Here is a 20081-nt window from a genome sequence, read left to right as displayed (position 1 = left end):
CGCCACAACATCTCCCTAGAGGACCCCTTTAAGCGGCGTCGGTCACCCTGACCAAATACCACAGGTGGCGTCACGAACACAAACTTTATTCATAACTCCTTTAAAGACTTTTCCCTTTTACTTGGGCGCCCAGGGCCACGGACCGGGTCACCACCACTGTGACATCTCCTTTAAGTACTGGACCCGGTACAGAGTACCCCACGGCCCTGTAGGGCTTTCCAGATGCTCGTGATCAACAGGCCCTAAGGTGGCACTATTAAAAACAGGCATGATTCGGGTAATCAAATCGCTTCCAGAAACCATTATATGAATACAGTTTGCTGTTCATTCCACAAATGAAAATTAAAGTTCTATTATGCAAAAAATATCAACACAATCTAAAAGCTCTGCCATCTTCTCTGAGCCAGAGCTCAATTAAAATCGACTTGTGACACTAACATAGTTAGTAAGGCCGAAAAAAGACATTTGTCCATCCAGTTCAGCCTATATTCCATCATAATAAATACCCAGATCTACGTCCTTCTACAGAACCTAATAATTGTATGATACAATATTGTTCTGCTCCAGGAAGACATCCAGGCCTCTCTTGAACCCCTCGACTGTGTTCGCCATCACCACCTCCTCAGGCAAGCAATTCCAGATTCTCACTGCCCTAACAGTAAAGAATCCTCTTCTATGTTGGTGGAAAAACCTTCTCTCCTCCAGACGCAAAGAATGCCCCCTTGTGCCCGTCACCTTCCTTGGTATAAACAGATCCTCAGCGAGATATTTGTATTGTCCCCTTATATACTTATACATGGTTATTAGATCGCCCCTCAGTCGTCTTTTTTCTAGACTAAATAATCCTAATTTCGCTAATCTATCTGGGTATTGTAGTTCTCCCATCCCCTTTATTAATTTTGTTGCCCTCCTTTGTACTCTCTCTAGTTCCATTATATCCTTCCTGAGCACCGGTGCCCAAAACTGGACACAGTACTCCATGTGCGGTCTAACTAGGGATTTGTACAGAGGCAGTAGTCACAACCCACGGACTGGCCATGAGTCAGGGTAGTCAGACGTTCCGGGCTAAATACCAAAAGAGCACGTAGTAAGGCAAGGGAAAATACGAAGTCATAAGTTAGGTCACATTCCAGGGTCAGAATACCAGAGAAGTAACAAACAGGTAATCAGAACACGGTCCAAAGGTCAGAAGCAGAAGATCAGAATTTACAGCACACGGATCTGGTAAACACACACCAGAGAGCACAAGCTTTTGACTGGCAGTGATCTGGACCAGACAGCTTACCTAAATAGCAGGTAATTACCAAGAACAGGTGGCACCTGAGGAAATTTCTGCACCGCCCAGTCACAGATAGGTCAACCGAGCTGTCAATCAAAGCACTGACAGCTCAGCACGCCTCAGAACAGGATAGGATGACAGAGCTGTCCATCACTGAGTCCCAGACACTCTGAGCAGAGGAATCATGACAGTACTGAGACAAAATGGAAAACTGTCCTGCTGTCAGATGAATTCAAATTTTAAATTCTATATGAAAACCCCTAACGCTGTGTCCTGTGAACTCAAGAGGAGAGGGACCAACCAGCTTGTTATCAGCACACAGATAAAAAAAACTTTTATCTCTGATGGGATGGGATTTTATTAGTACCTTTGGAATGGGGCAGCTTACACATCTATCTTGAAGGGCACTATCAAAACTGAGCATTTTATAGAGGGTTTAGAAAAACATTGTCACGATGTAACTCTCACGCTGTGACCATAGGAAAGTTGGGAAAGAAGGACCCTATACTGTCCCTTAATGTAGGGAAGCCCTACCTCTCTATGCTGCTCTCAAAATCCTATGCAGCTCCCACCTTACTCAGGTATAACAAGGGATAACACCGCCTGGACAAACGGGAAAATCAAGGCACAATCAAACAACAGGTATACAGGATAAAATACGAAGGGAAAATGGGTGCACAGTAATGAGGCAGAAAAGCAACACGAAAGAACGGCAAAAAATGGGAAGGAAGAGGTATTCACAACAAAACGCATACAACAATTTCAGGACAACAAGAGCGACACTCCAGACCGCCTTCTCTAATGCAGCCAAGAACAGAATGAAGATTTTATTGCTCGCATGGAGAGAAACCAGACCCAGGTTAAATAGAATAGTGTGATTCCAATAAGCAGCATAGCCAATAGACCACAAGGAACTCTAATCCCTTTCCATGCAACAAGAAATCTGTTAACTCATGAATGACCGTGAAGATTTAAAGCAGACCTTTGTTCAGCTAATCGCCGCAATCTTCTAACCTCCGATGTAAGACAGGTCCTAGCAGAATGTGGCATAATAATGACACATATTCTCCCATTCAGGCAATGTCTGCTTCATTGAATCCATTTCAACAGCATGGTTTTACAAAAGAAGAGTTTGGGTCATGAACCTATCACCAATAGAAAACATTTGGGGCATTATGAAACGAAAAATCCAGAAAAGAAGACCCAATACTTTTGAACGGCTAGAATCCTACATCAGACAAGAATGGGACAACATAACTCCCCCAAAACTCCAGCAATTGGCCACCTCCTTGGTTTACAGATTGTTGTAAAAGGAAGAGGTGATGCTACACAGTTATTTGTTTTAAATGAAATGAAAAATAATTCATTTTCAACATCTGATCTGAGTTCTATGCTCTGCTGTGAAAAAACATGGCTGCAAGAGAGTTCCAAATCATTGCTTCCTTGTTCTCTTTACATTGTAAGAGCTTCTCAGCTTTTTTTTAACTAGGGTTGTACACATATGAATATACAAGAACAGTACATATGTATATACAGTAGATACAGAAAAAAACTACAAAATAAAAAGTTAAGTCTGTGAAATTCATGTTTATGTTCAGTGCTAACTGTGCCAAACTGCTGAACTTACCTTCCAGCGAGGATCATCATTCTGGTGTTCAGAAGTTTGATCAGCTGTTATAGGTTTAGAAGTCGGGTCTTTACTTTTACTTGCTCTTATTTGTGCTAACTCATCACTTATATTGTCACCATCAAGTTGACGCTCAAGTAATGCAATTTCAGGCTCTTTTATAACTTCAATGTTCTCTTCTTTATTTTCGGGGCTCTCACTGTTGTCTGTAGAATCTACCAATTTTTCTAAAAAAAAAATCATAGCTTTATTTTTGCAATTTTGAACACATGGAATTTTCTAAAAATGAAGGATGTAGAAGCTCAATTATATTTGCTTGGTTGCATAATAATTTCTCAATGGAGACATAATGGCATATGTATGATGCCAATATGATGCCTTACCTGTGTATTACACCATGTCCTAACCCGTAGTACTTCAGCATCTCCCCCCAAAATTATTACAATAATGTCCTTTCCTATGTGAGGCTGACATGGTGCAAGATTTTTAGATATATGATTCTAAATTGCTAAGGTTACAGGATATGCAATCACATTGCAGTTTGGTTTTAGTCCACATCAAAAATGTGTAAGATTTGCTTGTACACCAGAAAATGAAATGAGATCTATAGTGCCTTGAAAAATTATTCATGCCCCGTGAACTTTTTTACATTGTTTCATGTTACACGCACAAACTTAAATGCATTTTATTGGAATTTTATGTGCTATATATCAATGCAAAGTACCAAGTATTTGTGAATTGCAAGGGAAATTATATGTAGTTTTCTATCTATTTTGAAAAAACAAATCTAAAAATTGTGATTTGCATTTTTTATTCAGTCCCCTGTAGTCTGATAACCCTAAATAAAATCCTGAGTGACCAGTTGCCTCCAGAAGTGACATAATTGGTAAACTGAGTCCCTCTGTGTGTAATTTATTCTCGGTATAACTACAGCTGTTCTGTGATGGACTCAGAGGTTTGTGTGAGAACATTAGGGATCAAACAGCATCATGAAAACCAAGGAACACACTAGACAGGTCAGGGATAAAGTTATAGAGAAGAGTAAAGCAGGGTTAGATGATAAAAAAATAATAGTCCAAGCTCTAAAGATCTCATGGAGAACTATTCAATCCATCATCCAAAAATGGAAGGAGTATGGCACAACTGCAAACCTTCCAAGACATAGTCGTCCACATAAACTGACTTCCCAAGCAAAGAGAGCACTAATTAGAGAAGCAGCCAAGAGGCCCATGGTCACTCTGGAGGAGCTGCAGAGATCCACATCTCAGGTGGGAGAATATGTCCACAGGGTAAATATTAGTCATATACTCCACAAATCTGGGCTTTATGGAAGAGTGGCAAGAAGAATGCCATTTTTGATAGCAAGCAAGAAGTTCCATTTTTGCAAAAAGTCCTGTAGGGGATACAACTAGCATGTGGAAGAAAGTAATCTTGTCAGATGAGACCAAAGTAGTTAGTTTTGGGCTAAATGCAAAACGCAATTTGTGGCAGAAAACTAACACTGCACATCATCCTAAAAACACTATCCCCACTGTCAAACATGGTGATGGCAGCATCATTCTGTGGAGATGCTTTTCTTCAGCAGGGACAGGAAAGCTGGTGGGAGTTGATGGGAAGATGGATGGAACTCAATATGGGGCAATTCTGGAGGAAATTGAGACTGGGGTGTAGGTTCAGCTTCCAACAGGACAACAACCTTAAACATATTGCCAGAGCTACAATGGAGGGATTAGAATAAATCATATTCATGTGTTTGACTGACCCAGTCAGAGTCCAGACCTAAGGCCCACTAAGACTATGTGGCAAGACCTGAAAATTGTTGTTCCTCTCACATTCCAAAGACATACTGATAGGGAATTTAGATTGTGAGCCCCAGCGGGGACAGTGATGATAATGTGTGCAAAGCGCTGCGGAATATGTTAGCGCTATATAAAAATAAAGATTATTATTATAGATTTCAGCTACGGTTAAGCCAGCAAATGCCCCTTCAGCCAATGTAGCCACTTTTTGATTGTAGAAAACTGTGGAATGATAAATTTTTCCCTAAGATTAAGCCACCTAATAATTGTCCTATGTTGGTGCAATATTGGCACGTGCTGTCACAATTTAGGTCATGTCTCCTTTCTGATAGGCCTTCTTGTCTAGCATTTAGGAAAAAGTGTGTGAAACACAGGCTAAATGTGTATGACAGATTTTGGTGCAAGGTCATTTAAATTTGTGGTACGTTTAAGTTTAGTAAATCTCCATTTTTTTCCTCCTTTCAATGAAATCTTAATCTTAAAACTTTAGCATGTGAAATACCTTTTTCTTTGAAAAGGTTTTCTGTTTTTTCATAGTTGGTGTGATACAGGAGTGATAAACCCAGCCAGTCATATAGGATATAGGATGACCTCTTGAGTTCCTAAAGCAATACAAGATACTCTTAAACATCGTAGAAACATATAAAAGAATATCTTTACATGTCATATGTTATAGCTTAATGCAGATGTAATGATCTGTCTATCAGAGTATATACCGTACTTGTCAAGGACAGCGTCTAGATTACAACACAATATTCATTATGGCAACATTTCAAGAGCTCCAGCAATTTGTGTTATTATTATATATATGGAACATAATTAGAACAGGCTGACAGTAGTTTGCAATGATCCTGTCCAGAATTATGACAGTACAACCTCATCTACAAAAGTCTTCAAGCTGTCACTGATGTTAGAGGGGGCAATACACGGTATTAAGAAATGGGGTATGTGAACTTTTGATCAGGGTCATGTGGATGTTTTGGGTTGTCATTATGATTTAAAAAGAGAAAACACAATAGATTGACAATAAATGGCTTCACCCAACTACTAACCATGAGTGGAGAAAAAGTCTTGGTGTTATCATTCATATTCTCTGAAACAAAGGCCAAGAAAGCAAAAATTCTGCCGAGGTATGTAAAGTTTTGAGCACAACTGTATCTTTATGGTAGCTATTTGTGATGCAAAGCTCAAAATGTTTCCTGTCTTGACAAAAAAAGTCACCTGGTAACACTCTTGCTGTAAACATTAATAGGAGCGCTTAGGGTATGTGCACATGTTGCAGATTTCCTGCGGATCCACAGCATTTTTTTCCGCTCAGAAGAGGTGCAGATCCGCAAGTGATTTACAGTACAATGTAAATCAATGGGGGGAAAAAATGCTGTGCTAATGGTGCGGAAAACTCCGCACTGAAAACGCAGCAGATTAAAAAAAGGACCATGTCAATTTTTTTTGCGGATCTGCAACGTTTCTGCACCCATTGACTTCCATTGATTCAGTCAAATCTGCTGCAAAACTGCCGGATCTGCGGTTTTGCTGTGGAGTTGTGTGCGTGAAACGCTGCAGATCGGGAGGGGGAAGAGTGTGTGGGCAGAGATTGTGTGTGTGCAGAGAAGATGTGCATGTCTGTGTGCGGGTGTTTGTGTGTGTCTGCGGGGCTGTGTGTGTGTGCCTGTGTGCGGAGCTGTGTGGGGATCAGCGGGGGTCTGCGGGGCTGTGTGTGTGTCTGTGTGCGGGGGTCTGCGGGGCTGTGTGTGTGTGTCTGTGTGCGGGGTCTGCGGGGCTTGCGGGGATCGCGGGGCTGTGCGGAGGTCTGCGGGGCTGTGTGTGTCTGTGTGGGTGTGAATGGGTGTGTGCGGGGCTGTGTGTGTGCGGGGCTGTATGTAGGCAGGCATCGTCCGATGGGACTACTAGTCCCATCCGGCTATAACTGCTACAATGGCAGCTAGAATGAAAGAAAGAGCAAAGTCCTTCAACACCAGTAAACTTGAGTATAGATGAATTTTTTATTCAGATACAAGAAAATTTTTAAGAACAATTAAAAATAGGAGATACCAGTAGACCATACATGTGATGGAAAAAATGCAAACGCTGGACATTAGGTAGTATGATTAGATCTAAAATAGGGCGGTGTATATATATATATATATATATATATATATATATATAGGATACACCACATATAAAAGACCACAAACTCAATATAAATCAAAGTGCAGATAAAACTAAGCACAAAATATAAAGTGCATAGTGCAAAAAATGATTAGATTAATTTGTGTGGCTATCATATATCCAAGGGCATAAAACAGTACACATTAAGTAAATACCATTGATAATATAGTACTGTATCAGGCTAAATGACCAATGAGAATGTACACACCATAACTTTGAAGTACCCAAATATTGAGACAAAAAAATATCAGATGTAAAGTATACAAGGTTGTTATAGTTACTCCATATATATATATATATATATATATATATATATATACAGGTCCAGTATGTCCCTTAACGCATGTTTCGATCTTATATCTTCCTCATGCAGGCCAGTCATGCTCATCTGTGTATCCCTATCACTGAGTAGCAGCTTCACATAATGCACAGTGTACACAGGAATTTGCCACTCAGGGGTGTGAGTCAGGTAATACACAGCCTAGAATCTTAGCTCTGCTACATCTACATCAGACAAATCAGGCATTCTATCAAAACTACAGTAAGCAGCCCAGTAGGTGCTATGCCACTGGAATCAGGGTCTCTGTCTCTACATCATACTGCTATCAGGTTTCAAATCAAAAACCTGCTGACAGATTATGTTTAAGAGCATACTGCAAACTGTTTAGTAACTGCATTCAATCATACAATGCTATACACACCTTAGCGCCCAGTTAATTAACGTCATCATCAAATGATGCGCTAACTACCTTAATAGTGATGAGCGAGTGTACTCGTTGCTCGGGTTTTCCTGAGCATGCTCAGGTGGTCTCCGAGTATTTTTTAGTGCTCGGAGATTTCGTTTTTGTTGATGCAGCTGCATGATTTACTGTACAGCTGTTAGCCAGCCTGTGTACATGTGGGGGTTACCTGGTTGCTAGGAACATGTATTCAAGCTGTCTAGCAACTGTAAATCATTCAGGTGCCAAGATGAAAGCTAAATCTCCGAGCAGTCATAAATACTCGGAGACCACCCGAGCATTGAGTATACTCGCTCATCACTATACCTTACCAATGAAAAGGAATTGTGAAACTATTACAAACTGAAAACAAAAAGATGCTCAATGGCGGGTCACCGTTATAAGACCATCAGTGTGCAGAAGCAGGATGAGCGAATGGGCACAGCGATACCTGGTTAGAGATGAAGTTCCGGAACGTTTCATCGTTCATATATGTCTTCATCTCGTATTCTTCCATAACTGTATTATAGGCGCTCTCCATGATCTCTTTTCTGGACAAAATTGTGCGCTTCAGAGTGTCTACTTCTCTCTGCAACTAGGGAATGTTAGGATAAAGGTGAATAGCAAGTGTAATACGATCCTTGGTTATTAAAATGTCATCTTCTAGGACAGACATAACCAAGGTTCAGGCAAAAATCACATAATATTAGTAACCTCGATAGCCTGGTGCTTACTAAACGCTAGACTGATAGGGAGATGTTATTGTCTATTTTTCATGTGGTTTTGTTGCTTTTTTTATTACCAATTTGTCAAGAAACAACTTTGCTTCTAGTCAGGGACTTGCAGCTCTCTGGTGCCCCCCTACCCTGCTGGCCAATAAGGGTATTGACAGAGGATAAAAAAGGGCGCAGATGCTCTAATTTATACCGAGTATTGCGGCACGTGTTGTGACTGGATGTATATATACCACCGGTTCCTGACGGGAACTTATATATACCTCGATCCAGTCACCACCAAGTCCCCCAACACCACATAAATACGAAAACTATGCTGCCACCACCGACCTCTTATATGAGGATCGGACCCATTTGGTAACGTGAATTTGCACATGATTAAAAGGACAATTAGAAAACAAAACCCATAAATATGCAAAGTTAATTATTACTATGGATAACTTTACAACTAGATGGAATAGTGGAAGCCGAACAAAAATATTATGTGCAGCTTACACGATATTTATCTCATAGTTACGTGGGAATGTTTTTTCAGAGCGGTATCTGAACTGTAAAAAAAACGAATGAAACTTTTACACCAGATATACTTGCTGCATATAGACATCTATGAGGTTTATCCTTGGATCTTGTACTTATTATGTATAGCAATACAGAACATGTATTGGATCTGCTATCTGCAACCTTACAAGCCCAGGGATGGTGAGGCAGTAGAAATAATCCAGATACACATCCTGACTTCTCAGCAGCAAAAAGTGGATGACAAGATTTCAACTCTTGCCTGTAAGTTACCACCTCCACTACAACAGTGACATCTATTGGTGGAAGAAAAATATGGCATGTTTATAAAGAAATAACCAGCTTTCCAGGGATTATGCGTAATAAAGCATACACACACATAAAACCTAATAGATATCTATATTTAGCACAAGGTATCTGCCATGTTGACACTTTTAACGTTTTAACTCCAATTTTATGCCCCAAAAATAGCATGTAACTAGTGATGAGCGAGTGTACTCGTTGCTTGGGTGGTCTTCGAGTATTTTTTAGTGCTCGAAGATTTAGTTTTCATCACCACAGCTGAATGATTTACAGCTAGTAGCCAGGCTGAGTACATGTGGGGGTTGCCTGGTTCCACATGTATTCAAGCTGGCTAGTAGCTGTAAATCATTCAGCTGAGGCGATGAAAACTTAATCTCCGAGCACTAACAAATACTCAGAGATCACTCAAGCGTGGTCGGGAAAACCCAAGCAACGAGTATACTCGCTCATCACTACATGTAACCGGTGAAGTAGAGAAAGCCCAGTATGAACATGAAGATCCAAGCACTGTATTGGCAACGCGTTCATTCACAGCCTCCATTTTTGTGACTTTACCACTATTGTTTAATATGGTTTTAAAGTACCTTTAATAAGTGGATTTTATTCCATTCTCCACAGAATGCCATTTTTTCTTATCTAGACCCAGGTGGTGCTCCGCAAGAAGCGGCAGCAGTCCTACAACACTAACTAACTTTCACATCTCAAATAATATTCCCTTGGGGAGCTCACTGATCCTTCCGATTTATCCACAGTATGTTTCAATTTTTATGTTATAGAGTACATCATTTTTTTATTTTTAACGAAAGAATTTGGATATAAAACATTAATGAAAGTATCAAGACTCATCTTACTGTGTCTTCTATGTCTTCCACCTCCTCCTCCTCCTCATCTTCCAGGTCATCAGAATCTGAGAGATCATTGAATTTCCGCCTTAGAAATATCGATGATTTTTTAGACCTTCTCAGAACATTCAAAGAAAACGTCTTCATAAGTTCACTGTTGCTCCTTGATCCGACTCTAACAATTTTGCACTGGCTGGATTTATATATCCCTAAAAAACAAAAATGGTGCTGACTTTTGAATACTGCACCTATGCTATGCACATTATGTTTTCTGTTCCTTGTTTGTTTTTTTTAATAATTTGGTATTGTAGTTGGTTGGTGACATTTCACAATAAAGCTTTTAGGGTCGAGGCTTCTACTCGTTAAATTATTTTCATACCACTTGTTTTACAGAGCCATCATCGGTCATCTGTGCAGCACAGTAATTAGCTGTTAAACACAACGCAAGCGCCATTTCTTAGGTAATAGTGCACAATGGTTGCCCCAATTATAGTGTTCATTCCCAATCATTGTCTGATGTCAACTTGTCCATTGATCAAATGACAAAGACCATTCACTCATATGTCTTTGATTGCATCTTTTAGGCCGGAGTCACACTACAGCGAGATACGGCCGAGTCTCGCAGGTTAAAAACAAGCTCTGGCACCGGCACTCCGGAGTGGATCGTGCGGCTCCATGTATTGCTGTGTGGCCGCACGCTCCGCTCCGGAGTGCCGGTGCCAGAGCTTGGTTTTAACCTGCGAGATTTGGCCGTATCTCGCTGCGTGTGATCCCGGCCTTATGCTGATACTGAAATCATCGGTGTCAGCATAGTGCCTTATGTTAACAAGTGATGTAACATAGTAACATAGTAACATAGTTAGTAAGGCCGAAAAAAGACATTTGTCCATCCAGTTCAGCCTATATTCCATCATAATAAATACCCAGATCTACGTCCTTCTACAGAACCTAATAATTGTATGATACAATATTGTTCTGCTCCAGGAAGACATCCAGGCCTCTCTTGAACCCCTCGACTGAGGGGTATTGTCGGTAGCATATTGCTGTTGTGTTTTTTTTTATTTTAAAATAGCTTCCGCCTGGTGACGTAGTCATTGCCTTGATATATTTATCAGCATTATTTTACCTTCCAGAAATTGATCAAGGGCATGGTTTGTGTAACAGACAATCAGTATCGGATTGCATCCTTGCCTCCAAATCCTTCCATTTTTCAAAAGAGCACGAACAATTTTCAGTCCAACATATGTTTTTCCTATAGGCAAAGGCAGAAGAGTATATAATTAAATAGATCAGAGCAGCGATAACTCAATTTAAACCAAAACAGAAAACTCCCAGCAATATATATATATATAATTAGAAAATGGAGTCAGAAAAACTGTCTTTTTAGTATAAAAGTTGCAACATTTATTCAGTATCAAAATCTATTAAAGTCACCATATAGAATATTATAAAAAAAACACATAGTCATTTAAAGGCAGAAGAGTGTAACTTTAAGTGGGTGTTTGTTATGCTTTGTTATTTTAGACAAATCACAGCTATAAAGGACAAACACGCAACTAGATACAAAGTAGATTATATGCTATATGCCACACTAAAGGGAAAATTACAGACAGTCATACTGTCGAGTATTCTATTAAGAACTGACGGAAGCCAGTAAGCACAAGTATAACACCCCAGGTTCCTGGTTGTTACAGTGTATTGCCTTCCTCATGGGGAAGGTGATGCCATGTGTTGTGAATTCTGCTTTTGAGCTCCCTCTGGTGGTAGTAGATGATAATGCAGTTGTTCCTGGGCTGCAGTCTTGGGCAGGTGTATCTGCTAATTGCAGTTCTGACTGGGGTATTTAGGCTTGCAGGACTCATTAGTCCTTGCCAGTTGTCAATGTTTTTTTGGGATATGATGGATCTCTGTCTGGCTTCTCCTACTTGGCTGCCATTTCAGCAAAGATAAGTGTCTGTTTCTTTTTCTGTGGCACACAGGCTGTGTGCTTGTTTTTGATTATATTCCTGCTCTGAATGTAGGATTCGCTGGAATAGCAGATATATGCTCCTACGTCTTTAGTTAGATGGAGGAAGTTTTTGTATATTCTGCTGTGGATATTTTTGAAGGGTTGTAATACTGACCGCACAGACCTCTGTCCTATCCTATCCTATTTTAGCTAGAGTGGCCTCCTGTGCTAAATCCTGTTTTTCTGCCTGTGTATGTTTTTTCCTCTCCGACTCACCGCCAATATTTGTGGGGGGCTGTCTATCCTTTGGGGTTCTGCTCTGAGGCAAGATAGTATTCATATTTCCATCTTTAGGGGTATTTAGTCCTCCGGCTGTGACGAGGTGTCTAGGATTGGTTAGGTACACTCCACGGCTACTTCTAGTTGCGGTGTTAAGATCAGGATTTGCGGTCAGTATAGTGACCACCTACTCCAGTGAAAGTTTTCATGCTGCTCCAAGGTCATCGGATCATAACAGCCATGCTTGGAAGCGAGGAAGGATCCCTTTAACAAGTATCACAAGCATGTAACATGTTCTTACTCCAGGTCAGAAGGTGGAGATCTCATCCAGTTTGTGGGTGGCTCCCCTATATATATATTCTGGTTGGAGGGAAAGTAGTTAGTGAGTGAGAGGAGTCTGTGTGAGAGTCTGAGAGAGGAAAGCAGGGGTGTGCAGACCGAGTTCTGCAGCTCCTGGAAAAAAGAGAAAGGGACGGAATAAGTTGTAGAGAGCATGAAGGAGGAAAAGAAGCAAAGGAGAGTGAGGAGCTGGAGGAGAGCTGCGATTTGATTCCCTCCAAGCTGAAGCGCAGATACCAGTGACCGGAAGACCGAGGCTGTGTGGGACTGTATGCTCCACAGCAGAAACCAGGGGACAGCTAGATTTCAAGTCACCTGTCCACCATTAACACCCAAAGACAAAGTAGCAGATAGAGCCCGGAATCATCCTGAGAGACCCTGTAAAAAGGCTTGAGTTACCTGTCATGCGGGTTAGTGTCCTACCCTAGAAGACCCCTTTAAGCAGCATTGGTCATCCCTGACCAAATTCCACAGGTGGTGTCATGAACAGTGATGAGCGAGTATACTGGTTGCTCGGGTTTTCCCGAGCATGCTCGGGTGGTCTCCGAGTTTTTGTAACTGCTCGGAGATTAAGTTTTTTGTTGCCTCAGCTGCATGATTTACAGCTGATAGACAGCTTGAATACATGTGGGGATTTCCGAGCAACCGGGCAACCCTCACATGTACTCAGGCTGGCTAGCAGCTGTAAATCATGCAGCTCCGTCAACAAAAACGAAATCTCCGAGCAGTTACAAATTCTCGGAGACTACCCTAGCGTGCTCGGAAAAACCCGAGCAACGAGTACACTCATAACTAGTAACGAACATTCTTTATTTAAAAATCCCTTTAAACACCTTTCTCTTTTATTTGGACTCCGAGGGCCATGGACTGGGTCACTGCTACCGTGACACATCCCTTTAAGTACCGACCCGGTACCGAGTACCTCACGGCCCTGCCGGGCGCTCCAAACTTTGCATCACGAACAGGATGGACTGAGCCAGCAAGCTGGGTTTTGTGCGCCTAAGAGACTGTGATTTGTTGAGAGATTATTGAACTGCTAATTTCCGCCAAAACTGCAGCCGTTATAGCACCATGTGGCGTGCAGGAGGAGAAGGGCATCTTGTTATGTGCAGAGCATGGAGGAACGTCGCAAAAGTTATGGCCACCCCTCATCAATACTACTATGTGAGAGAAGTATGCCCATTAACTAGAGGAGTCCACCTCCTGATCTGGGATGGCAGGAAGAAGAGGAAGAACTGCCCACGAAGGCAGGTGTAGTGGAGTGAAACTGCGGGGTATGACCCTGACCCTGGCGGTGGAAGGTCCAATGGCTAGGCCCGAATCACCCCCACCGCTGTACACACCCGACCAGGGTTTTGGGTCCCTTGGTGAAATGTCACCGTATGCCGAGGGTACCCTGGCCTTAAGTCCGGCTGCAACCCCTGCGCCAGATGACACCATGGTGGGCTCCCAACTGACTCTGCCGATTCTGAGGCCCAGAGGAAAAGGCCATCGACTACACTGGGACCAGGAGATGGTAACTTGGGTCAGATGGCAGCCCCGCTAATTCCAACCTGTGGACCCCAGGTTAACTGTACTGAACCCATGGTGTTTGAGGAGGGACCCGTGGAGGAAGACAAGATAGCGCTCCAAAGAGAAATCCCCATTATAACATGGCGGGAGCATTTGAGACGGCGGGAGAGGCAGAAGAGACAGCAATCCCTGGCTCGGCAGGCATCGTATAAGGAGAGAAACCGTGGCTGAAAAAGCGGTCCAGAAAGGAGACCACTAATGCATTGCAACCCGCCCAAAGCCTACGTTGGGGGTTTAAAACGGGTCCCAGTGCGTCACTGCTGTTGTTGGTGAGAAAGATCTCACCATTTGCTGAATGAGTATGTTATTGATGTGATATTGAAAGACTTGAATATTGTTTGCACTTATAAAGGCTGCACTACCTCAGTTCCTGACAATGTCTTGACTTTGTTGCACTTTACTAGAGCAAGTGCTAGTATTTGATGTTGCTAAAGATAGTATACCTGTAAAGGGTGATCGTCATTTCATATTTAATATTTAGTGTCATAGAAAGTTCTATTTTTGAAAAAGTTATTTTCTACCCTGTATTAAAGTTTTGCAATGTTCAAGGAAACAGCCCCCCATAAAGGGAAGAAAAGTTTTGTACCTGTTGATATGCATATCAAAAATGTTTTGCACGTATCTTTAACCTGTTATTATTTTTTTTTGTTTTCCCGGTCTGGGAGTACTGGATTTAACGGGGGGAGGGTAACAGCCCAGGTTCCTGGTTGTTACATTGCTATTGACTTCCTCTAGGGAGAAGCAAAGGAGAGTGAGAAGCTGGAGGAGAGCTGCGATTGGTTTCCGGCGCAGAGACCAAGGCTGTGTGGGACTGTATACCCAACAGCAGAAACCAGGGGACAGCTAGAATTCAAATCACCTGTCCACCATTAAGGCTATATTCACACTTAGCGGTTTTTACCGCGGAACCGCCGCGATTTTGATGCTGCGGGTCCGCAGCAGTTTCCATAGCGTTTACAGTAACATGTAAACCCTATGGAAACCGCAAACCGCTGTGCACATGCTGCGGGAAAAACCGCGCGGGAACGCAGCGGTTTACAACCCGCAGCATGTCAATCGCTGCGATTCTGCACCCATAGGAATACATTGAACCGCTTACTTCCCGCATGGGGCTGTGCCCACGTTGCGGGAAGTAAGCGGATAATGTGCGGGTGGTACCCGGGGTGGAGGAGAGGAGACTCTCCTCCAGGCCCTGGGAACCATATTTGGGGTTAAAAAATAAAAAATCTGGTTATACTCACCCTCTGATGTCCGGAGCTCCTGGGCGCTGCACGCGGCCGTCCGGTCAGAGTTGCTGTGCGACCAGGACCTGCGGTGACGTCGCGGTCACATGACCGTGACGTCACGAAGGGTCCTTCTCCCACAGCATCTTTGGAACCGGACCGCCGGGTGCAGCGCCCAGGAGATCCGGACATCAGAGGGTGAGTATAACCAATTTTTATTATTTTTAACATTACTATTGATGCTGCATATTGCTGCATATGCAGCATCAATAGTATAGGCGGAAACCCGCAGCGGAAACCGCGGAACAAACCGCGATAAATCTGCAGGGAGAACCGCAGTTGTTTTGCCCTGCAGATTTATCAAATCCGCTGCGGGAGAACCCGCAGGGACCCGACGCAAGGTGTGCACATAGCCTAACACCTGAAGACACAGTAGCAGATAGAGCCCGGAGTCATCCCAAGAGACCCTGTAAAAGGGCTCGAGTTACCTGTCATGCAGGTTAGTGAACTACCAAAAGGGTGACAGCGACATTGTGAGAGGCCTAAGGCAGCAAGAGACTACAATACAGTGCATAGAGGAAGGCTTACAAGCACCTGGTTAGGTGGATTCCTGAATCGCTTCCAAGTCGGCCGGACCATACCAGCACCTGTGATCGGGGACCCTGGACTGTGACTGCCTTACACCAGTAAAGAGGTAAAGAGACTGCAACTCTGTGTCCTCCATTTCTTGCTACCCCATCTACCATCTTTATCTGTACACCGGGAGCCCTGGAGACCCAGCTTCACCTGTGGGAAGCCATACAATCCTTACTGCCATAACATCACCCCAGAAGACCCCTTTAAGCAGCGTTGGTCATCTCTGACCGAATACCACAGGTGGCGTCACAAACATTCTTTATTTAACAATCCCTTTAAAGACCTTTCCCTTTTTTTTGGATGCCCAGGGCTACGGACTGGGTCACTGCCACCATGACACATCCCTTTAAGTACCGGCCCGGTACCAAGTACCCCATGGCCCTGGTGGGCGCTCCACAAGCACCATCAATTGTCAGAGATTGACAGCAGCATCTAAATGGTTAGCAGCGTGCACAGCTCAACTCGTACTGTAGCTGTTAGACTTAGATGCTGGCTACTTAATTTAGCTGGCATCTACAACAGTAAAGCACACAGGTTAGAAGTTTATACCGTTATACTTATCGGAAAATTATTTTAAATGCTATACTAACAGAAATTACCTGTTCCTGGAGGACCTTGAATAATGGACAGCTCACTTGTTAGACTTTTCTGGAATGCTTCAAACTGAGACTCATCAAATCCAAGCTCTTCTTCTGTTGGCCAAGTTTCAAAATCAAGTATATTAAGCTCTGGCTTTGTAGTTTTATTTTTATTAATGTTGCAGTATGTTTCTTCAACTGAAGAGTCTGAGGATGTTTTGTGTTCCAGCTCGCTTAAGGTGAATGACGAGCCATCATTTAATAAATAAGCAGGAGGAGACATCATTGTTTTACAGTGTACAATGTAATTCTGGAATGGAACATCAGATTCTTTCATTTCTTTGAGCCCCTGCAGGGTATGACAATAGGCTTCAAAGTACGCAGTGGTCTCAGCCATCACAAACGGACATTCATTGTCAGCTTCCTTTGCTAGCTGTTGACGACTTTCTTCCTCGAACATCAAGGTTATGATTCCCTGATGGAGATCAGCAACAGTTCTTTCTGCTACAGTAGCAAATAACATGCTATTGAAGTTGTCATTTGACAGACAGACAAGAGAACCATAAAGCAAACGCTGTGAATTTTCCCACATAATATGTTTCAGTTGTTGGGTTGAAAATTTAACCTGATAAACTATGCCTGATTGGACACAAAAAGACTCCAAAATAGATACATTGAAGTATAAGCGTATGTCATTAACATACTCATCACTCTGAGCTCTTAAATATTGAGAAATACCATCTCGTAGTGGACCGATGAAGTCTTCTCTTAATAAAGAAAAGTGAGTGTTAAGGTAGGATGTAACATCGGGATAAGATCCATCTATGATATTTGGGGCCAACCGAGGATTGCCTTTCATACAAATATCATCATGTGTTGGAAACACGGAGACTCCACGAAAGTCATCACCAAGCACAAGTCCCTTTTTTCCGGCTGCATAGATATAATTATCAGCTTTGAGTGTCCCTTCTTGTTTTTTGTCCTGTAAATGCTGTAGAAAAAGATTTAGTGTCTCCATGTTTTGTTTTGTCTTCTCCGAAATGGTAACACTATCCGCTTCCATCTGTCTCACAAGATTTTCAAGGACAGTTTTGATTATAGTTACATCTGCAAAAGAACTAGATGGGAAAATGCTTAGAATCTCAGTCAGCACGGTAAGCAAGTGATCCACCACAGAGCATAAGTCTTCGCTCTGTAGACTACTGCCACACTGCATAATGTAGGAACAGAGGGTGCTCTTTAGAAACAACGAATTGAGGATGTGGCTTAAGATATGGATTAAATTTTGGCAACTTGATCTGCACTCAATGGCTTTACTTAAGACGGCAAGAAGTTTCTTCACCAACTCAGGAGTCATACTTGCTTCATTTACCAGCTCCTTGAGGCCACTACCAGGTGCAGCGAGTTTCAGTATGATCTCAGAAGGTTCACGCATTTCCATTTTGCTGAGTTCCTGAATACCAAGCTTTCTTGTCTTATGTGCTCTGATTTCATTCTTACTCTCTTCCTCGTAGTCTGCAGTGCCGTGAGTTTTAAGCATTGAGTATTTGTTCACTTTGTCTTTATAATTTCCTAAAGAAGGAAGAAGACGAGATAAGATGCATGTTAGTATAGTACAAGTGTAGGTTGTATATACAGTGGGGCAAAAAAGTATTTAGTCAGTCAGCAATAGTGCAAGTTCCACCACTTAAAAAGATGAGAGGCGTCTGTAATTTACATCATAGGTAGACCTCAACTATGGGAGACAAACTGAGAAAAAAAAATCCAGAAAATCACATTGTCTGTTTTTTTATCATTTTATTTGCATATTATGGTGGAAAATAAGTATTTGGTCAGAAACAAACAATCAAGATTTCTGGCTCTCACAGACGTGTAACTTCTTTTTTAAGAGTCTCCTCTTTCCTCCACTCATTACCTGTAGTAATGGCACCTGTTTAAACTTGTTATCAGTATAAAAAGACACCTGTGCACACCCTCAAACAGTCTGACTCCAAACTCCACTATGGTGAAGACCAAAGAGCTGTCAAAGGACACCAGAAACAAAATTGTAGCCCTGCACCAGGCTGGGAAGACTGAATCTGCAATAGCCAACCAGCTTGGAGTGAAGAAATCATCAGTGGAAGCAATAATTAGAAAATGGAAGACATACAAGACCACTGATAATCTCCCTCGATCTGGGGCTCCACGCAAAATCCCACCCCGTGGGGTCAGAATGATCACAAGAACGGTGAGCAAAAATCCCAGAACCACGCGAGGGGACCTAGTGAATGAACTGCAGAGAGCTGGGACCAATGTAACAAGGCCTACCATAAGTAACACACTACGCCATCATGGACTCAGATCCTGCAGTGCCAGACGTGTCCCACTGCTTAAGCCAGTACATGTCCGGGCCCGTCTGAAGTTTGCTAGAGAGCATTTGGATGATCCAGAGGAGTTTTGGGAGAATGTCCTATGGTCTGATGAAACCAAACTGGAACTGTTTGGTAGAAACACAACTTGTCGTGTTTGGAGGAAAAAGAATACTGAGTTGCATCCATCAAACACCATACCTACTGTAAAGCATGGTGGTGGAAACATCATGCTTTGGGGCTGTTTCTCTGCAAAGGGGCCAGGACGACTGATCCAAGTACATGAAAGAATGAATGGGGCCATATATCGTGAGATTTTGAGTGCAAACCTCCTTCCATCAGCAAGGGCATTGAAGATGAAACGTGGCTGGGTCTTTCAACATGACAATGATCCAAAGCACACCGCCAGGGCAACGAAGGAGTGGATTCGTAAGAAGCATTTCAAGGTCCTGGAGTGGCCTAGCCAGTCTCCAGATCTCAACCCTATAGAAAACCTTTGGAGGGAGTTGAAAGTCCGTGTTGCCAAGCGAAAAGCCAAAAACATCACTGCTCTAGAGGAGATCTGCATGGAGGAGTGGGCCAACATACCCACAACAGTGTGTGTCAACCTTGTGAAGACTTACAGAAAACGTTTGACCTCTGTCATTGCCAACAAAGGATATATTACAAAGTATTGAGATGAAATTTTGTTTCTGACCAAATACTTATTTTCCACCATAATATGCAAATAAAATGTTAAAAAAACAGACAATGTGATTTTCTGGATTTTTTTTTCTCAGTTTGTCTCCCATAGTTGAGGTCTACCTATGATGTAAATTACAGACGCCTCTCATCTTTTTAAGTGGTGGAACTTGCACTATTGCTGACTGACTAAATACTTTTTTGCCCCACTGTATATATATATATACTATATAATTGTGCGCCCCAGAGTCCTGGTTCGTTGCAGTAATGTTATTCTTCCACCAGGGGGAGTGATGTTACGTCTGAAGGCAATGAAGGAGATCTTCTGTCCAGGTATCACAACCACAAAACACACTTCACACTCCAGTCCGCCAGGGGGAGCCATGCTTCTATCTATTAGGGCACTCCTCACACTTAGGTAAAACTGGTAGGTTGGTTAGGAAGTCAGACAGAAGCTGACTGGAGGGAGAAGGAGATAGTCAGTGAGTC

At 42.4% G+C, this 20081-nt stretch overlaps 1 protein-coding gene across 1 annotated transcript in view; it reads right to left on the bottom strand.

Moving 5' to 3' along the window:
* The window catches only part of LOC138642403 (NFX1-type zinc finger-containing protein 1-like), a 158984-nt gene that overhangs the window by 51350 nt on the left and 87553 nt on the right, over window positions 1-20081 (bottom strand). The window contains exons 10-15 of the mRNA XM_069730529.1: window positions 16585-18135; window positions 11115-11240; window positions 9998-10197; window positions 8045-8188; window positions 5208-5307; window positions 2903-3133 (exon numbers count right to left, since the gene is read on the bottom strand). Coding sequence (XP_069586630.1) covers window positions 2903-3133; window positions 5208-5307; window positions 8045-8188; window positions 9998-10197; window positions 11115-11240; window positions 16585-18135 — 2352 coding nt within the window. The remainder of the gene's footprint in view (window positions 1-2902; window positions 3134-5207; window positions 5308-8044; window positions 8189-9997; window positions 10198-11114; window positions 11241-16584; window positions 18136-20081) is intronic.

The sequence above is a fragment of the Ranitomeya imitator genome, chromosome 6 (genome assembly GCF_032444005.1).
Source record: "Ranitomeya imitator isolate aRanImi1 chromosome 6, aRanImi1.pri, whole genome shotgun sequence".
NCBI classification, from domain to species: domain Eukaryota; kingdom Metazoa; phylum Chordata; class Amphibia; order Anura; family Dendrobatidae; genus Ranitomeya; species Ranitomeya imitator.
The sequence above is the reverse complement of the archived record's forward strand: the minus strand, read 5'-3'. Positions and strand labels throughout refer to the sequence as shown.